Raw genomic sequence first — 17,371 nt, 5'->3', positions numbered from 1 at the left:
GAAAGACAAGATTTGCTACTTCCAGCCCCATGGTTTAATTCTTTGTGCTTCTGTTTTCTCCTTTTTAAAATGGATATAATAATAAGTCCTGCCTATAAGGTTTTCATGATGATTAAATTAATTACTTCTTGTAAACATTACATAAGATATCCTTGCTGGGGCCCTGGTGGACAGTATAGGACTGGATTTTTATACTGGGCTTTAGGTATTAATGCATCAGCAGAGATATGATGATAATTATACTATCATGGTTATATGTATTTCTTATAAATATTTGGATTGCATTACTCACTGTTAGAAAACAATACATGTTTACAAAAGAATATGATATAAAATAGTAATGTCTTTGATTTCTATAAAGAAATTTTCTCTTTGAAACACTTCTGTTTTTAAACAGAAATAAGTGTCTGTTGTTTAAGCCACCCAGTCTATGGTACTTTGTTATGCCAGTTTCACAGATGTTATTTCACTTATATTGAGGGCCTACTTTCTATTAAGCATTTTGCTGAACATGGTCCACTTTTTAAGTTTCTCATTATCTTTTGAAGAGGGAGACAAAGAAGTAAACACATGTTACGTGAAGGGCGGCAGTGTCAACAAAAGCGGCATGAATATAGATTTAACACTGGAGTGATCACAAAGAAAGTTATCTTCAGTTGAGTTTTAAAGGACAGTTAGAGTTCACTTGAATGATTGGGTATGTGGGACAGGTTTAAGGGTTAGGGGGTGAGAAGGAGAGTATTCCAAATAAAAAGAATCTGAGAAAATTCATAGTGGCCTGAAATAGCATTGGCATGTTCATAGAACTATAAGTAGTTAAGTGTAGCATAAAGTGTGTTTTGAGAAGTGGTGAGAGATGTATGCCAAGGTATGAAACTTGGGCTTTACTTTATTTCTTCCCTCCCCCGCCTTGGGCTTTACTTTAAAGGTGATGGGTAGGTTCCTTTAAGCAAGGAAGCAAGTGATTAAATTTATGTTTTAGAAGGAAAATTCTAGATGTGTAATAAAACACTTGTCATAATAAAACAGCCATTCATGATAAACACTCTCAGCAAACTAGGAATAGAAGTTCCTCAGTCTAAAAAAGGGCATCTACATAAATCCTACAGCCAACTTTATTCCTAATGGTGAAAGACTGGATGTTTTTCTCCTAAGATCAGTAACAAAGCAAGGATGTATACTCTTACCACTTCTTCTCATTCTTTGCAACTCGTAGACCAAGCTACTGCAATCATGCAAGAAAATAAAATAAAAGGCATCCAGATTGGAAAGGAGGAAGTAAAACTTTTTATTCACAAACATGATTATATTTAGAAAATCCTAAGAAATCTATTTTTTTTTAAAGCTGTTAGGACTAATAAGTGAGTTTTGAAAGCTTATAAGATTAACTATAAAAGTCAGTTGTATTTCTATATATTGGAAGAGTCAGAAATTAAATTTAAAAAGCAATATCAATTACAGTAGCATCAAAACTATGAAATTCTTAGGGGTAAATTTGACAAAAGGTTTGTGTTATGATCCGAATGTTTATGTCCCCCCAAAATTCATATGTTGAAGCCCCAACCCCCAGTGTGATTAAATTTGGAGATGGGGCCTTTGGGAGGTAATTAAGCTTAGATGAGATCATAAGGGTATTGATAGGATCAGTGCCCTTATAAGGAGAAACACCAGAGTGCTTGCTCCCTCTCCCCTTTCTGTCATGTGAGGACCCAGTGAGAAGGCAGCCTTCTACACACCAGGAAGAGTTCTCACTAGTATTGGACCATGCTGATACCTTTTCCAGCCTCCAGAACTGTGAGAAATAAATTTCTGTTGTTTAAGCCACTAAGTCTATTGTATTTTGTTATGGCAGCCCAAGCAGACTAAGAAAATTTGTAAGAGCTATATACTGAGAACTGCAAATCATTGCTGAGAGAAATTAAAGACTAAAATAAACACAGAGATATACCATTTTCACAAGTCAGAAAATTCAGTTCTTTCAATTTTATCTATAGTTGGAAATCAATTTCGATCAAAATCCCAGCATGCTGTTTTTGGAGAAATTGATAGACTGATTCTGAAAGTCATATGGAAATCCAAAGGACTAAGAATAGCCAAAGCAACTTTGAAGAAGAAGAAGAATGTTGGATGTTCTTACATTACCTTATTTTAAAATTTATTATAGAGTACAGTAATCAGGACAGTGTGATATGGCATAAAGATGGACATACAGATCTATGGAACAGAATAGTGTCCAGAAGTAGCTCCACATATATCAATTGATTTCAAAGAGGTGCTGTTATGGACAAAATGTTTGTGTTTCCCCCATGGCATGTGGAGGGGGAGCATTTGGGAGATAATTAAGTTTTGATGAGGTTATGATTGTGGGGCTCCTGTGATGGGATTGTAAGAAGAGAAAGAGACCGCAGAGGTTTCTTTCTCTCTCTCTCTCATTTGAGGACACAGCTAGAAGGTGGTTGTCTGCAAGCCAGGAACATGGCTCTCACTAGGAACTGAATCCGCTACACCTTGATTTTGGACTTCCTAGCTTCCAGACAGACCTATGAGAAATAAGCATCTGTTCTTTAAGCCACCAGTCTATGGTATTTTGTTATAGCAGTCTAAGCTAAGACAGGTGCCAAGGCAATTCATTAAAAAACAAATAGTGGAGGACAGCCACATGCAAAAACAGTGATATCAACTTTCACCTCATACTACATACAAATATTAACTCAAAATGAATGATGGGCCTAAACGTAAGAATTAAAACTACATAGTGTCTAGGAGAAAACAGGGGAAAAGACTAGTGATGTTAGATTTGCAAAGATATTTTAAATAGGACACAAATTTTTTTTAATTGGATTTTATCAAATTTTTTTTTAGCCTCAACTGAGGATATGTTTTTGATTTTTAGAGAGAGAGGAAGGGGGAGAGAGAGAGAAACATCGAAGTGAGGAAAACATCGATAGGTTCCCTCCTGGACCTGCCCTGACCAGGGATTGAACCCACAACCTTTTAGTATACAGGATGATGCTCCAACCAACTGAGTCACCCGGCCAGGGCTCATCAAATATTTCTTTAAAGTTTTTGTTCAAAAGATGCCATAATGGCCTGGCTGGTGTTGCTCAGTGGTTGAGCATCAACCTATGAACCCGGAGGTCATGGTTTGAATCCCAGTTAGGGCACAGGCCCTGATTGTGGGCTCAGTCCCCAGTAGAGGGAGTGCAGGAGGCAGCAGATTGATGATTCTCATCAATGATGTTTCTGTCTCTTTCTCCCTCTCCCTTCCTCTCTCTGTAATCAATAAAAACATATTTTTTAAAAAAGACTATAATGAAAATGAATGAGAAGTATATTTTCTGCAACCCTCTGGGAATTTGGGTTGTCATAGACTGGCAGAAAATATTTAAAGACATATCTGACAATGTACATGTATTTACACTATATAAAGAACTTTTATTATTTAAGAAGGCAATTTAAAAATGGGCAAAACATTTCAATAGTCATTTCATCAAAGAAGATATTACAAAAGACAAGCACATGAAAAGATACTCAATATCATTAATCATTAAGAAAATGCAAATTGAAATTATAATGAGATAGCACTCAATACCCACTAGAATGACTAAATTTAAAAAGACTGACCGTACCAAATGTTGGTGCAGATATGGAAGAACAGAACTCTCAGACCCTCTTATTTGGAATGTAAAATGGTGTAACCACCTGGGAAAACAGCTTACAGTTTTTTAAAAGGTTAGAATATATCTACCATATAACCCAGCTCTCCAATGTCTAGATATTTGTTTACACAAGAGAAATAAAAGTGTACGCCCATTGGAAAATTGGAAATAACCCAAATGCCCATAAACAAAATGTGATATATCCACACAAGGAATACTACTTGGCAATAAAAAGGAAAGGCTATTGATATATCCAACAACATGGATGAGTCAATTATGCTGAGTAAAAAGGAGTGAGTCTCTAAAAAGTATATTTTGTGTAATTCTATTTATATAAAATTCTCAAAAATGTAAACAAATCTTTAGTGACAGATAGCAGGTGAATTGTTACCTGGAAACAGAGATGAAGAGGGAAAGATGTATTGTAAAGCAGTAGGAAGAAACTTTTGTGGGTAATGGATATGTCTATTGTGTTCATTGTGATGGTCTCATGAGCATAAAAGTATGTCAAAATTCATCAGGCCATAAAGTTTAAGTATCTGTGGTTTATTTACATCAAGTATACTTTAATCTGTAAACAAACAAAAACGGGGGGAGGGAGAGGGAGGGAGAAGAGGAAAGAAGAAGGGGGAGGGAGGCAAAAAAGGGAAGGAGGAGACGTGAAGGGGAAGGTGAGGTGAAGGGGAAGGAGAACAGCAACAATAGGAGAAATATAATTCCAATGAAAGGGACTGAAGGAGAAATGGAGTGTAAGAGGAACTGACTAAAGACAGGGAGAAAAGTAAACAGTCTTTTACACTAGTCCAGGAAAGAAGAGATAATGACTGAATCAGGGGAAATGTCATCTGTCCCCATATTAATCAATAGAGTCAATAGCTTGATCTGCTTGGCAGGACATGTGCCCCTTTCCTGACCATCCCACGTGCATCGCTAGTCATGCAGGTAATAAATATTTACTGAGCACCGCTCTGTGCCAGGTACTGGAAAGATGGTGGTAAAAAATGATAGACAAGGTTACTGCACCCATGGAGCTTACTTTATATAGTAAGGGAAGGCAGCAATAAAGAAATAAAAAGATGGTAACCCCATTGATTGATGTGTTAAAAAAGAAATACAATAGGATAATGTGTAGAGAGTAACTGGGGTGGAGATGGGTGATTAATTTATATTTTGACTCTGGGAAGACTGTTCTGAGAATGAATGATAAAGCTGAGTTGTGAAAGACAACACACTAATAGGTGATAGCCAGGGGTAGAGAATTCTAAATTAGAACAATTACAAATACCCTTAAAGGGATATTTAATAAACAGAAAGGGGTCTGGAGGATGAGAAAAATATGAGAAAGATGGAACTGTAGATAGAGACTAGAGCATAGATGACCCTGTAAGCTATGTTAGCTATTTGAATTTATTATTAATGCAATGGAAAACTGTTAAAGGATCTTGAACAGGTAAGTAACCTGATGTGATTTATGATTTTAAAATATTCTTCTACCTAATATATGGGGCCTAGTTCAGGTACAGGGGGAAGAATGGAAACAGGAAGATCAATAGAAGCTAGGCCGTGCTAAAAAAAGAAATAGATAAGAAGTGAATCTGGGCTTTTATTTTGGAGGCCAAACCAGCAAGATTTGCTGGTAAGTAAGGTGTTGGGGGGTGAGGTAAAGGGAAGAGTTAAGAATGACTCCTAGATTTGGGGGTATTCAGGTGGCAAGTGGTACAGTTTATTGAAATCTGGAAGACTGGGGAAGGAACTTGCTGAGTGTGTAAATTTAAATTTCTTTTATGAACATGTATAGTTGACATGTCTATTAGATATAGAAATAGAAATGTCAACTGGAGATAAAGATTGAGATTCATCAGCATGTTGTATTTTTAGCTGTACTCCCCTCTCTTGTCTTCACCAGAAAGAGGATAGATTGGGTCTGCTTTTTAGTGCAGTGACTTCCTCCAAAAATTATGTGTTCAAAAAGTATAACCGTATTAGATAGAAAAAAAGATGGAGGATGGCCTGCAGAGTTGTTCTGTTGGCAGTTAGATCTAGATAATAAAGAGAAGGAAGGACATAGGGTGGCTCCCAAAGTAGTACCATTAGTTAATTTGTGAAAATAGGGGTGTGATAATTTTCATTTTGGTCCCAACTCTTCATCCTTGTGTACATTCAGACCCTTTGCCATGTATGATTATAATGCCCTCCCGTAGCGGGTGTGCGTACATCTGCCCCTTGGCTGTGAGTTTCATTATGTGACCAGCTGGGATGTGAGCAGATGTTGTTTGAGCAGAAGCTTGAAAAAGCTGTTCCATAATTGGGCTTCCATTCTTCTACATCTGCTATCATCATGAGAAGGACATGCTTGCCCTGGCCCGCTGGAGGATAAGATACATGTGGTGCAAAGGCAAGAGACCCCCGCTGGCCGTCAGCCAAACCAAATCATCTAACAGCCGGCCAACCCCCAGACATTTGAGCAAATCCAACCAAGGTCAACATCTAGCCAACTTCAACTGTTCCAGTCATGTGAGCAATAAACACTTATTTTTTAAGTCACTGAGGTTTTATCATTCTGACAGTACATCATTGATACGAGGGAAGAACAGAATGGGATGGAGGGGAGAACAGAATGGGATAGTCTGATTTTTGGCATGATGCATTTGAGATGGCTAGTGGCAGCTGGGTGTAGGACTCAGCAGCCACTTAAGTTTTTTGAATTATCAGCATAGACGGAGCTTAAGATGCAAGTATGGATAAGGTTACCCAAGGAATATATATAGAATGAAAGGAGAAAATTATGATGACTGCACCCTAAGGAAGACCTGCATTTGAAGGAACCGTTGTGACTGAGAAGGAATTCCCAGAGATATGTGGGGAGAACTAGAGAAGAGTGGTGATGTGAAAATAAGAAACATACAGAGAACCAACTGATGGTTGCCAGAGGGGAAGAGTGCTGGGGGACTGGGTGAAAAAGGTGAAGGGATTGAGAAGTACAGTTGGTAGTTACAAAATAGTCATGGGATGTAAAGTACAGCATAGGAAATATAGTCAATAATATTGTAATGATGTAAGGTGCCAGTTGGGTACTGGAAATATCAGGGGAAACACTTTGTAAAGTATATTATTGTCCAACTACTATGCAGTACACCTGAAACTAATACAAAATGATGTTGAATGTCAACTGTAATTGAAAAACTAAAAAAGATAAAAAGATTACTAGAATTCCCAAATGCCCAGAGAGGTAAGGTAGACATCTTTATACTCATTTTACAAATGAAGAAAGTGAGATTTGGATAGGTTAATTAAGTTTGCCATGTATGATCATCCCAACTTATAAATAATAGTAAGGGAACTAGAACCTAGGTCTTTTGATTTTTTAACCCAGGGCTTTATCACTTGTATCATGTTGTCTTTCTTCAGTGTGTATTTCTGATGTAAATATCTTACTAAAGTATCTTTTACATATAAAATGTTAAGACAAATGATAAATTTTTAATATTTAGAATTATATGAACATTAAAAATAAGAAAGATATAATTGGGCCCCCTCTGAGATTATAACATAATTTTGTTACATTATTGAATGTTTCCTCCATTATACATCAATTTTTCTATATCTGATCAATATTTTTTTATGTTGTGATTTCCTACACACACTGTGGATAGAAATATGACTTTCATGTTGAGTATCATGAATTGATAATAATAATTTTGAAATATTTTACAGAATGAACTTCATGAACTAGAAAAACAAAAAGCATCTATTTCTGCAGAAACTAAAGAAACAGAAAAGCTAATTTATCAGCAAGATGCTGCCATAGAGAATAGTAAACTTCAGTGTGAAAACCTGGAAACACAAATCAAATCCTTACATACAGAAAATGTAAAGCTTAAATTTGACATAGAGTCAGCCCAAGAAGATTTCAAGGAACACACGATAAGATATAATGAATACTATGCAAAAATAAAATTGCATAAAGATAGTTGGAGGGAGGAAGAAAGCAAATGGTCATTTGTGACTGAACTCCATGAAAAACAAGATCTTGTAAAAAAACTAAAGACAATGAAAGAGGAACTTAGGCAAGATCTTCAGGATCCAGAAGGAAACCGGATGAAACAAGTACAGGTTTGAAATATCACTTATTAAAACTTTTTCTTTTCTCGTTATTCTTTTTTTTTTTTAAATCCTTACCCAAGGACATGCTTAGAGAGAGGATGGGAGAGAGGGGGGGAGAGAGAGAGAAACATTGATGTGAGATAAATATCAATCAGTTGCCTTTACTTTAGTTCATGCCCCAACTGGGGATTGAACCTGCAACCCAGATAATGTGCCCTGACCAGGAACTGAACTGGCAACTTTTTGGTACACAGGACAATGCTCAACCAACTGAGCCACTCTGGCTGGGCTATTCTTTTTGTTTTCATGTACAGTAAACCCTCGATTTTGCAGACCTTGATTTAACTGACTTTGGATTTAACAGGCAGAATTTCCGGTCTATATCTAAAATTAACACCCTGTTAATTTAATATTTTAAAATTTTTTATTTTTTTAAAATATTTTTATTGATTTCAGGGAGAGGAAGGGAGAGAGAGAGAGAGAGAGAGAGAAACATCAATAATGAGAGAGTCATTAATCGGTTGCCTCTTGCACACTCCCCACTGGAGATTGAGCCCATAACACAGGCATGTGCCCTGACCAGAATCGAACCGTGATCTCCTGGATCATAGGTCCATGCTCAACTGCTAAGCCAGGCCAGCCGGGCCACCCTGTTAATTTTAAAATGCTTTTAACCAAGATTTGCTTGTAATTAAATTAACAGATTTTTTTTTATTCACAGTTATTTTAAACAAATTTTAGCCAATAGGCCATATGTTGGAAAAAACACTGTAGTAATTTCATCAACATAAATAAATATTACATATCTACAACTGTAGTCTATATATTTAAATCCAAGTGTCATTGCTTGTAAACAATGTTTGGCGAATGATTAGCATGCGATCACACCACAGCACTCATGGTAATTGGTTCTGTTGTCTCCTGGCTTGACTTGTTTGACTTCCTGCAGCAGGTCTTTTCTTTTTTTTTTTAATATGTCTATTGATTTCAGAGAGAAGAAGGGAGAGGGAGAGGGAGAGGGAGAGAGAGAAACATCAATGATGAGAGAATCATTGATCGGCTGCCTCCTGCACATCCCCCACTGGGGATTGAGCCCGCAACCCAGGCATGTGCCCTGACTAGAATCAAACCATGACCCCCTAGATCGTAGGTGCATGCTCACTCGCTGAGCCATGATGGCTGGGCTCTGCAGCAAGTTTAACGCTTGCTGGCCAAGCCACACCCCAGCTGTATGCATTTGTTTAAGAGCTGTGACTGGTGAATGCCCAAACTTACTAGACCTATTCATATAAATTTAAAATTACTGTAATACATGTAGAAAACTTTTCTGTGAAATTAAACTTTTGTTGTTGTTGTTAATCCTCACCCCAAGATATTTTTTCCATTGATGTTTTAGAGAGAGAGAGAGAGAGAGGAGAGGGGAGGGGAGGGGGGGAGGGAGGGAGGGAGGGAGGGAGGGAGGGAGGGAGGGAGGGAGGGAGGGAGGGAGGGAGGGAGGGAGAGGAAGGGAGAGGGAGAAAAACATCGATGTGAAAGACAAATCAATTGGTTGCCTCCCACACTCAGGGATTAAACCTGCTACCCAGCTACATGCTCTTAACCAGGAATTGAACCCAAGACCCTTCAGTGCATGGGTCAATGCTCTAACCACTGAGAAACACTTGCCAGGGTAATTAAACTTTCATACATACTTAATTTTAATTACACAAACATGTCTACATAAGTAAAAACAGCTATACTACCTAATTTGTCAATTTTTAACACACACTGGGGAAACCTACTTTATTATATAAAGGACTTTCGGCTTTAACAGACACCCCTTCGCCCAAATTAGTCCATCATATCGAGGTTTCACTGTATACTTATTAAGTGATAAATTTATCATTAATAAAATATCTATGGTTGTTTTAATGAGATTCAGAAACTATTTTCACAACTTAAAAAAACTTGGATAAGTACATGAGCTATGTAACAACTATGCCAAATGTGCAAATGCATAAAGAAAACATCCCTAAATCCCCTGTGGATTAATAAAAATGCATAATCAAACAAAATCATGGTGAACAATTAATCCATTTTTTCCAGAAAGTGTGACTCACAAAAGTGTTGAAACTCTAGCTTCTGAGCTAATGGATCAAGACCAATCCAAGTCAATTTAGTATGCTTAGTGCTGTTATGCAAACAATATGAATCAGTAATTGCAACTTACACATCTTTCTGTTTCTCTTACTATTCTTTGAAGACAGTGGGAGAGACAAACTTAAAATATCTATTATGTCTTGCTAGAGACTTGCAAGTTTCCTTTACACTATTGCTGGACAATTGTTAGTTGTTACTGGGCGTGTTACTTCATTTAGATTTTAATTCTAAATGTTCAAACCTAAGGTTGGTTGGTTGGTTTGTTTAGATAGTTTTTCTTTAAATTACTCATACCTGTGGAAGTAATATTCTAATTTTATTTATAAAAATTAAATATGACTAGTTTTATTAAATTATAGAAACACTGAAAATCTTGGATTTATATTGATCATTCATTGTTTGACTTGTATATTTTAAATTTTACAAACATACAGGAAGACATTACGAAGCTAAAGGATAAAATTACAACTATAAAAGAATCTATAATTGAAAAAACTTGTTTTCTTGAGGAAGAAAATAAGACACATGAAAAATTAAGAAAAGAAATAGAGGTAAGTCTTAATCACCTGGATTTCAATGTTTTATGGAATCCTTTCTTAAACTTATACTATATTGATCTTTCCACAGTTTACTCTTAATCCCCAAACAGCCAGAGAACAATAAAGAGCTATATAGAGCATTCGATAAGAACAAATCATTAATAGATCATTGGAGATAACTCCCTCATTCGAAAATATTCAAATATGAATGTATTCAGACAAAACAAGCACTTACTCCTATTTAAATCTGGCCTAAAATTTTTCCAGGTCTCATTCCACCAACAGCCTGGTACCCAATTAATCGATAGAAAACAGAGACTATTGAGTCAAAATGACCACTCCTAGACATATCAGAGACTAAAAGTAAAAGGCAATGGAAGTCAGTATTACAAACCGTTCCAACTTCATATTTGCAATTATTGAGTTCAATTTAAAAAACTGATACGCAAAATTAAAAGAGACTAAATTTGGGTACCACTGGTAGACTGCAATAGTCATTATTGTTTAGATGAATGGAAATGAAAATGGAGAATATGTTGTTAAGAGCAAATAACTAATTTTCATCCTTAAGATATTAATTTGGAAAATAAAAAGATATATCTTTAACTTGCTTGTGACTAGTATAATACAATTAAAAAGCATATGAGTTGCTCTGGCCGGGTGGCTCAGGTTGCGGGTTGGATTCCCAGTCAGGGCACATACCTAGGTTGTAGATTCGATCCCCTGTCGGAGCACCTACAGAGGCAATCGATCAATGTTTCTCCCTCACATAGATATTTTGTTCTCCTCTTTCCTCTTTCTCTAAAATCAATTAAAAAAAACAAAAATACATATCATTGGATGGGGATTTAAAAAAATCTGTATATTTATACTTTCATAAAAATATTTAACCATACTCTTTAAACAGCAGTAACAAATAGAAGTTACATGACATATACAAATGGCAGCAAGTGAATGCCGAGTCCCTTAAGTGCAGTATATTCTCCAGGGTAGAAAAATGAAATTGTGTGAGTGTTTGTTACATAATATGGAGAAATTGTGAACAATACAGAATTTAGCAATATATTTTACATAAATAGAGTTCTTCTCTAAATAGGGTAGCAGCCTTTGATTTACAAAAACTGTCTCATTTTACTTATGTATTCATTCATTAATTCGTTCAACATATTTATTGAGTTCATACTATGTGCCAATTACCCTTTTAAGTGCTTACAATAGAGTGGTGAACAAAGTAAATTGATAAAAGCCCCTTTCCTCATGGAACTTGTGTTCTAGTTGGAGAGACAGACATAAACAAGATATACAGTAAGTTATATAGCACCAGCTGTGGCTGGTGCTCTAGAGTCACACTAAGGGGAACTTGCACATCTCTTTTCTGATCTGTTGTGTGTTTATTTCATATGTTACCTACTGAAGGAAAATTTCAGAAGCAGGTTAATATGCAACCAACCACATTTATCGATTAACCAAACATTTTTTCCAGTTATTTTATATGTAAAATAAAGACATTATGAAGCTAAAGGACAGGTTATATATAGACATATGTAATATATACATATATATCAATGGATATATATCTTTTTGAATATATTCAATGTATAAAAATCTTTTGAACATAGCTCCATCATTAGGTATGATAATTAAGAAATTAAGAATAAGCTGATAATATTTCAGTTTATACCATATTTATTTCTAATCCTTTTAAAGTCATTTTCTACTTTCCAACATATCAGCAGGCCTCATTCACCAATTTCAATGAATTACCTTCATTTGAAGAATTACCAAAAATTTAAAATTTAAAAAGATGTCTAAAGTTTATAGCAATTTATGTGAAGTGTTAGTTCACAAGTTTTCACCTTGTTTTTATAACAGTATTTTGGAATGCTTAAAGTATCTTTGTCCCAGCTCCTCTGCTCTTCTGCGGCATTGTGCTTCAATATAATTGGTCTCCTTTGTAATGCTGTATGTTTTACTTTATGCATTTAAAACATTATTCTGAGGAGTCCGTAGTCTTCACTATACTGTCCAAATGATCCATGGCCTAATAAAGGTAAAGAAGCCCGGAACTAAGGGAGGAGCTGGGAAAGGAAGGGGGGGAGTTTTCCTGGGGGAGAAATAGACAAGATTCAACATGTAGTACAATCTGGTCCCCAATGACAGCTGAAGGGTAGAAAAGGGAGACAGGTCGGGGACAGAGTCTTAAGGCCCCAGAAACCAAGAGTCTTGTCTTCCTACATCCTTCTTAGGCTATAAACTTATTTTTGACATATGTTATCTTGATAAATTTGGTGAATTGGTGTTTTGAGAAATTGATCCTTATTTGAATTGACTTAGAACCACCCTCCTGACTTGCAAGAGCATTCCCTTAAATAGAATTAAGAATGAAGAGGTAGCTTCTCAGCACTATTATTCTGTCAGTTCATTTAAAAGTAGGTGTTTTACTACACTGAAATGCCACTTCACACACACTAAGATGGCTGTGATAAAAAAGACAGATAATAAGTATTTTCAAGGATGTGAAGAAATTCAAACCCTTACACATTGATCATGGGAATGTAAAAATGGAAAACAGTCTGTTAGTTCAAATGGTTAAATATAAAGTTACCATATCACCCAGTAATTTCACTCCTAGGTATGTATGTACCCCAGAGAAAGGAAAACATGTCCACACAAAAACTTGTACATGAGTGTTCATAGCAGTATTATTCATAGTTAACAGAAAAGTGGGCACAACTGAAATATTTGTGAATTGATAAAGTGGATAAGTAAAATGTACTATATTATACAATGGAGTATTATTAGGCAATAAAAGGGAATGGAGTACTGATACACGCTAAAACATGGATGGTCCTTAAAAACATGCTAAGTGAAAGAAGCAAGTCACAAAAGACCACATATTATATGATTCCACTTTATAAAATATCCAGAATAGACAAATCTGTATAAAGAGAAAGTAGATTAGTGGTTGCCTGGTGCTAAGGGTGGGGGTGGGGAAATGGGGAGTCACTATTAATGGGTACTAGGTTTCATTTTGGGCTAATGAAAATGTTCTAAAATTGATTGCGGTGATGGTTGCACAACCCTGTGCATATACCAAAATCCATTAAATGGTATATTTTAAAGGATGGATTATATGGTCTGTGAATTATATCACAATAAAGCTGTTTAAAAAAAAAAAAAACTTTGTATAGCCAACACTAATCTCAGAAATTACGACTTTTTTGTTCGCTTGTGCCCTGACACCAAAACCCTTGCACTTTTCACTGTGCTTCATTGCCTTCCAGTGTCACATTGTCTGGCTCAGCATACATACACTTCTACTTACTGGCAGGGAAATGGACAAGATCTAGACCTTCTAGATCAATGAGTCTGTATTTCAGTGAACCACCAGATACAGAAACAGCCATTACTGTTAACTGGTAACTGCTTGTTCAGTAGAAGGCACTCTATCACAGAAGTTTCACTTGGGTTCAAATGCCAAACATCATCACTTACTAGCTGGGAAACGGTGGTCAAATTAATCTCTTTACCTTTTGTTTCTTTATACAAAAATGGGTATTATAGCCCTGGCTGGTTTGGCTCAGTTGTTAGAGCATCAGCCCTCGGACTGAAGGGTCTTTGATTTGATTCTAGTCAAGGGCACTTGCCTTGGTTGCAGGCTCGATCCCTGGCCCCGGTCTCGGTGTGTGCAGGAGGCAGCCAATCGATGTGTCTCTCTCACATTGTTTCTCTCTCTCTCTCCCTTCCACTCTCTCTGAAAAGCAATGGAAAAAATATCCCCAGATGAGGATTTAAAAATATATATATCATAATATCCACATCATAAGGTATTATAAGAATTTAATAATACATAAAAAGTTCTCAGCACAGTATCTAACATGTAATAAGTATCAAATAGTTATAATTACTGTTTATTTTATTACTATTTACAGTGATTAATTTCTAATCAAGTACTTCTCTCTTTAGAGTAGTCAAAACATTCCTTCTTACTGTTTACTATTTATCCTTCTCAAGCCCCATCAATGTGTATTCTTCTTTTCATAGGTACAACATAAGAGATATGGTGCAATTCTTAAGCGTTTGCATTGTCAGCTGAACAAGCTTCAGTCGAATAGAAGGCAATGGCAATGGAACGTTCAGCACCTAGAAGAAACTGCCGCTGAACTAAGAAAGCGCATTGCAATGAAAGATTAACACGGCTGTAGGACAATGTAGAGCACAGAGCGTTCCCGCAAAAATTACGGGACAGAATGTTGAGAAATCATTTGGATTCTTTTTTGAAAAATGTATTTCTTTTTATTAAAGTGTAGTTGACATACAATATTATATTTGTTTCACATGTGCAACACAGTGGTTCTACGTTTATATATCTTACCAGTGAGCTTCCACTATCAGAGGTCTGTCTTAATGACATATATTTTCTCTTTCTTGAATTAGTCCTTCCACCCCTACAATTGATAGCAGAAGATAGACAATAGGAATGCTTACAGAAGAAAAGTAGACTCTATGAACATTTTTCGTGTATAAGATGTACTCACAAATGCCTGTTTATAAACTGTTGCCTTCACTATTATATGAAGTAAAAATTTAGAAGAAAAGAAACACTTGAATTTACAATGATTTAAATTATTAAGATATTTAAATGGTTGTCTGTTTCAAACTTTATTAGAACTTGGTTTTTTTACTACTGCCTTCATAGCAGTCCATAAATACTAACATTTAAATAATGCCATATGTTCAATGCCTCACATATGTTTCTTAGTTTTCTCTTTCGTTCAGAAGCTAGCAATCACTTTGTTATTAGATAACATATTTTTTGAGTGTTGCAAAGCATAAATTTTTTGTTTATGTTTCTGTCTACAAATTCTTTATTACTATTCTATGACTAAAGAAACATTGTGTAAGGCAAACTTATAAGCTCTTAAAAGAAAAATGTTAACCAATATAGACAAACTTTATTTTTGTTTGTTTGTTTTATTGAAAGGCAAATTCAATAAATTTGCCATGGCAACAAATAAAAATTTTACTTGTCCCTTTTAAGGTAAAAGTGCTCTTTCTTATGGCTCCATTGAGTAAAATTTTTTTTAAGACTAAAAACAAAACACTAATTATTAAATACATGGTTTTTATTTTTTTAAGAAATTTAAATTTTGTTTTAATTATAGTTTACATTCAGTTTTATTTTTTTTGGTTTCAGGTGTACAGCATAGTGTTTAGACAATCATATACTTTACAAAGTACCCCCCCCCCATATTTTCAGTACCTTGTAACCATGCATAGTTATCTCAATATTATTGACTACTCCCTTATCCAGTACTTTACTGAATACATGGTTTTTAAATATTTGCTTTCAGATTTAATGATTTCAAATCAACAACATCAAAATGTTATCTCATGTTCATTTTCTCCTCACTTTTCTTTGTGCTTGAGATTAGTAAGCTATAGCTGATGTAAAACCTGATATTAATAGTATTATGTCTAACACTAATAGTCTTATTATGCATTAACATGGCTTATTACAGCTAACGCTTTAAATGGCTTATATTGTAACATAATCAGCTTTAGTCCATGACTCAGAAACACAGCTAGGAATAAAAACAGTTAAAACTCGAAATTGTGGAATAAACCTACTATGCTCAGCTGGAGAACAAGGCTGAATCATTGTGTATTATATAAAAATATTTAAATATAATTTGCATATTTAAAAGGCTCTTTTTATAGTTCTATTTCATAATTTTATTTAAAGCTAATAAAAGAAAAACTTTAGTTTCTAAAACTTTTTAAGTTTATAATAGGTTTTAAAATATTTGTACACAATAGCTAACACCTTGAGTCATATTTTTGAAAATTTATTTTTAAAGTAAGATATAAGGATCCAAGATAGTAGCAGAGTAGGTGGAAGTTACAATCACCTCCTCCCAGGACCAAACTGGAATTACAACTAAAATGTAGAACAATCAGCCTGAATAGCCAACTGAGGACGAGCTGGAGAGAACCCTCATGACCAAGGGTTTATAAAAGAAGCCCCATCAAGACTGGAAAAGAGGTAGGAGATGTGAAAAGGGCTCACCCTGCTCGCACAGGCTCTGGAGGGATATCTCAGTGGCAAAGGCTCCCCCTGAGGAGCACAGGGTCTCAACCCCCTGCCAGCTGTTCTAGCCCAGAGCACCAGAGCTGGGAAGGGGCACCCACATAACACCTGGCTGTGAAAATCAGCAGAGGTTCTACCCACCAGGGACAGATAGGAGTCTGCTGGAGACCCAGGCACCTTCTTAAAGGGACAGCACACACAATCTCTTTTGCAGCAACTCCTTACCCTGAGCTCTGGCAGACAGAGGGTGGAGGGGACTAGAGTTGTATGAGGAAAAACTGGGGTTTGTGGCTTCGGGGAGAGGGCTGAAGGGACAGCAACTAGGGTACCTATGCCGAGTCACTCTCCCACACTACAGACGCCAACTTTCTTGGGTGGAGCACTCCGCTCCTTATGGCATCAACCTGGGGGAATGCAACAGCCCCACCCTTCAAACACCCTGTGGCCCACCCTGTGAAGATCATCCTCTGCAGAAGAGGCAGCTGCCTGGGCCCAGGTGTAGAAGTCCAAGGAGACTCAGAGGCTGTCAGTGGCTGAGTTGTGTGGCTCAGTTGCAGGGGCCATTCCTCCCACCTTCCTGTGAGTCTGACTGGTGCCTTGTCCTCATGGAAGATCCACTAGCCCCACCTCCTGGACTCTCCAGGAGATTCAGGCAGAATCCAGGACAGATTGAGTTGTGTGGCTTTAGGATGGGGACAGTTTTTTCCTTACACACCTGACAGATGCAGAGCCCTCACATCATGCAGCCAAATCTTGGTCAGTTTGGACCTGATAAACTCTGCTAGCCTCATGCTGATGACTCCTTGAAACCCCACCATACCACAAAGGTCTGTGGGCAC

At 36.4% G+C, this 17,371-nt stretch overlaps 1 protein-coding gene across 5 annotated transcripts in view; it reads left to right on the top strand.

Moving 5' to 3' along the window:
• Positions 1 to 16,151, top strand: part of CCDC122 (coiled-coil domain containing 122) — a 29,532-nt gene extending 13,381 nt beyond the window's left edge. For 4 of the 5 annotated variants that reach the window (XM_081130375.1, XM_081130374.1, XM_081130371.1 and 1 more), the window contains 3 exons: positions 7,374 to 7,772; positions 10,337 to 10,453; positions 14,486 to 16,151. In XM_081130375.1, the coding sequence (XP_080986501.1) occupies positions 7,374 to 7,772; positions 10,337 to 10,453; positions 14,486 to 14,635 (666 nt within the window). In that variant the 3' untranslated portion in view covers positions 14,636 to 16,151. The remainder of the gene's footprint in view (positions 1 to 7,373; positions 7,773 to 10,336; positions 10,454 to 14,485) is intronic. The other variant, XM_081130373.1, reaches the window with a different exon arrangement.
• The last annotated feature ends 1,220 nt before the right edge of the window (positions 16,152 to 17,371 follow it).

This window comes from Miniopterus schreibersii (assembly GCF_964146895.1).
Source record: "Miniopterus schreibersii genome assembly, chromosome: 2".
Taxonomy (NCBI): Eukaryota; Metazoa; Chordata; class Mammalia; order Chiroptera; family Miniopteridae; genus Miniopterus; species Miniopterus schreibersii.
Note: the sequence above shows the minus strand (reverse complement) of the source record. Positions and strands in the feature narration are given on the sequence as shown.